The following is a 3,346-nucleotide window of genomic DNA, read 5'->3' on the forward strand; positions in this document are numbered from 1 at the left end:
GTAAGTTCTGTTAAATCGATAAAACAGCGAATCGAAATTTGATCTTACTTTAGGATCATCCTCTTAAAATGTCTTGTATCATAAGACATCTTATTATGTCTTATTATATCTTTTTATGTCTTCATTTTGGACATGTGCTGTCTGGGTGCATTTTGTAATAAAAATAGTTGATGTTCTTATACATATACAAATACATTTAACGCGCATCGGAATTGTACTTCAAAAATCTCAGCGTTATAAATATACATACGTGTAAGATATACGCCACTGTTTACTGAAGTACACACGGTACACATATGTATTAACAATCATATATCATAGTTGTGCCATGGCCTTATTTTTGTGCATGGTTGCGTGATGGCATACTAGTTTACTGTATACTGAAAGATGCACGATAATAAAGATATTACGACTTCTGCGAGAGATACAAATATACATTTAACGATACTAAGAGGATGAATTATGGAGACAAAAAATTACAGTAATTAACTAGGATCAATTGTTTATATATAAATATACATTTCTTTTTATATTTATTATTTTGAGAATAAAATTTACGTTTCTTGTATTTAAATTTAACCAATTACAAAAGCATTGCTAAGAAAAATGTCACTGAAAAATATGATTGGATTAATTGGAATTGTGGTTGAAAATGGACGAATAAGAATTTATACGATAAATTTATTATATAATTTATATAATTTATATAATTTATGAAAATGTAAATTCAAAGTACGTCACTTGCAGTGTAAGTCTTACATTAGCATAGAATATATATATTTCTTTAAATAGAAAGATATACAGAATAATTTATTTTATTCTATTTCTTTGTATATTAATGATTTTTGAGCGTTACTAAATTTCGCTTGTTGTTTTCATTTTTTGTTACAGCAATCCACGTGCGTCGCGAAACATGGCGGAAAAGCAACGCCGTGACAATCTCAACGCAAATATATCGACGATGGCGACCCTTGTGCCGAGTGTCGCTGGAAGCTCGAGGAGAATGGACAAAATATCAATCCTGAGATTAGCTACCGCTTTCCTGAGGACACGTTACAGTAAGTCGACCTTATAAGAATATTTTTCTCACATCTTTCCATGAAACTTTTTCTTAATCCGGGAATCACTCCATTTTTTTTTTACGTAAACACTTGGGATGATTTTACACCATTAAAATTATTATTATTATAACAACATGTTGTATATTATCGAGTATTTTCTAATTTATTGACATTTGTGAACATTATAGATATGGATTTATTCATATTTGTCTGAAAAAAGTAATGAAACCAATCAAATATTAAATGAAAGAAGGCACGTTAAATGCACGATAAGCTTATTATATGACAGTATTTCTAAAAAATAAAGATTTCCATTAAAACTTTTAATTAAAATTCTCTTTTGGATTTTCGATAGAATATTTAAATTTGTAAGAAATAATTATAAAAAAAAAGAAAATATATCTATATATATAAAGAAAATATCTATTTTACAACAATTTATATTCTTGCCTCTGGGGTATAAAACACTCCATATGACTATTCCTGGATTAATAACTTATATTCTTATGGTTCATTATATCGAATCATCTTCAATTATTATATTCTATTATTAGTACGAAATTATATTTTATTATTATTGTTGTAGATTCTAACATAGATAGATTTTATCTATTAAATTGCATTACGTTTTGTTATTTTAACGGCTCTAAATAAACTACGGATAAATTAAATTCATTCGTCCATATCGTTATAATTTCGATTATGCAGGTGATAAAAAAAGCATTATTTACGGTCGCATGTCTTGTGCATTATTTACAGCACTCGGAAGAGGCTGTACAAACTTCCTTCCTCCATTGTTTAAAGATCAATTTGATCTGGAGCAATTTTTTGTTGACGTGAGTATACAATATTTATTTCTAAACAAATCAACTAAAACGGTCAACTTTAGATTCGTTTTTCAAATTATAATAGCACCTGGTTGACAGCGGAGGTTTCTTCATCGTACTCACTACAAAAGGAAACATCGTCTATGTTAGTCGACAAGTGGAGCAACACCTCGGTCATGTTCAGGTGAGTTTTCCTTATGATTATGTAATATGAATCATCTTCATTATAATTTGATCAAAGACTATAATTTTATTGATGTTTTTTTCCCTTGAAGGAAATTTTCTTGTTGGAAATTTTCTTTTTATTTTAATCGATTGCACGAAGACTGCGGATATTTTTTCGCTGATGAAAAACTTGTTTTAAAAGAATCTGTAATGTTAAAGGATATCCGGTTGGCTTTTATATCCTACAAGAATATTAATGAAAGCATCGAATAATTTATAATTTTAGACACTTCGAACGATACGAATAAATTATATTAGTTCTAAGAGAAAATCATAAATTTCTCTTTGTCATCTTGATATTTTATTTAGATATTTAAATTAAAGTTCTTACATTACAGTATTGTATTTGATTAAATTTCTCTACGATTAAAAAACCGATTAATCGGGAATACCAGAATTATATGCTTGTTTCAATCGACCATGTGCTTTTCAATTATTCATCCCTGATGTCTCGATAAGTAATAGCTTTAGGTAAAAAGTAAGCGTATTGTACGAACGAGAGAAACCATGCTGATATCTTTTCTATATACAAGTTTACTCGACAATGGAAGGATTAATACGCTTTTTCCTGCGTCGATAATAAGGTCAAGCTTATCATCATCAGAGGTAAAACACTTGAAATATTCGTTTTGCATTAACGGAAGCTATTTACACACCATCGACATTTCACAGAATTTTTCATCTCTTTTGCGACAGACTTTCTTTTTTACATAACATACTTATATTGCGGCGGTTGAAATATAAATGTCTGTGCAGCGCATTTTCGCGCCGGCGCCGAGATAAGCGGACGAGGGAAAGCATGGCAGCGATCGCGATCTTGTGACTGCAGCTTCAGCTGCAGCACCGACCTACCCTGTACCGCGCGGAGTTAGGAATTATCGATCAAATGAATGCGTGCAACGCAAATATGCTCCCATGGCAACCGGCGTACTTTATGCTTTCTGCTCCTTTTCATTCGCCATGTAACGTGTGTGCCCACCAATATCCACATTCGTTTTTCGTATTTGTGTGCGGAAATTACTCGCGCGCGCAATTGCTCATGGAAAGATGGCACGTCCGCTCGTGCATTTCGAAAAACTCGCCCCGCTGCAAATAAAGCGTGTAATGATCTCGCTTGGTTATTTTTTATCGGATCCACGTGCGATTTTTCCAGAAAATTCAAATTGTGTACAATCTTATGCAAATATATATATATATATATATATAAACTACATATGTCTCTCTCTCTCTCTC

At 31.4% G+C, this 3,346-nt stretch overlaps 1 protein-coding gene across 1 annotated transcript in view; it reads left to right on the top strand.

The window, feature by feature from the left end:
* The window catches only part of LOC105619445 (aryl hydrocarbon receptor nuclear translocator 2-like), an 89,123-nt gene that overhangs the window by 70,004 nt on the left and 15,773 nt on the right, over positions 1–3,346 (top strand). Inside the window, exons 2-4 of the mRNA XM_012200963.1 lie at positions 892–1,058; positions 1,821–1,897; positions 1,974–2,072. Coding sequence (XP_012056353.1) covers positions 892–1,058; positions 1,821–1,897; positions 1,974–2,072 — 343 coding nt within the window. The remainder of the gene's footprint in view (positions 1–891; positions 1,059–1,820; positions 1,898–1,973; positions 2,073–3,346) is intronic.

Source organism: Atta cephalotes (assembly GCF_000143395.1).
Source record: "Atta cephalotes unplaced genomic scaffold scaffold00021, whole genome shotgun sequence".
In the NCBI taxonomy this organism is placed as follows: Eukaryota; Metazoa; Arthropoda; class Insecta; order Hymenoptera; family Formicidae; genus Atta; species Atta cephalotes.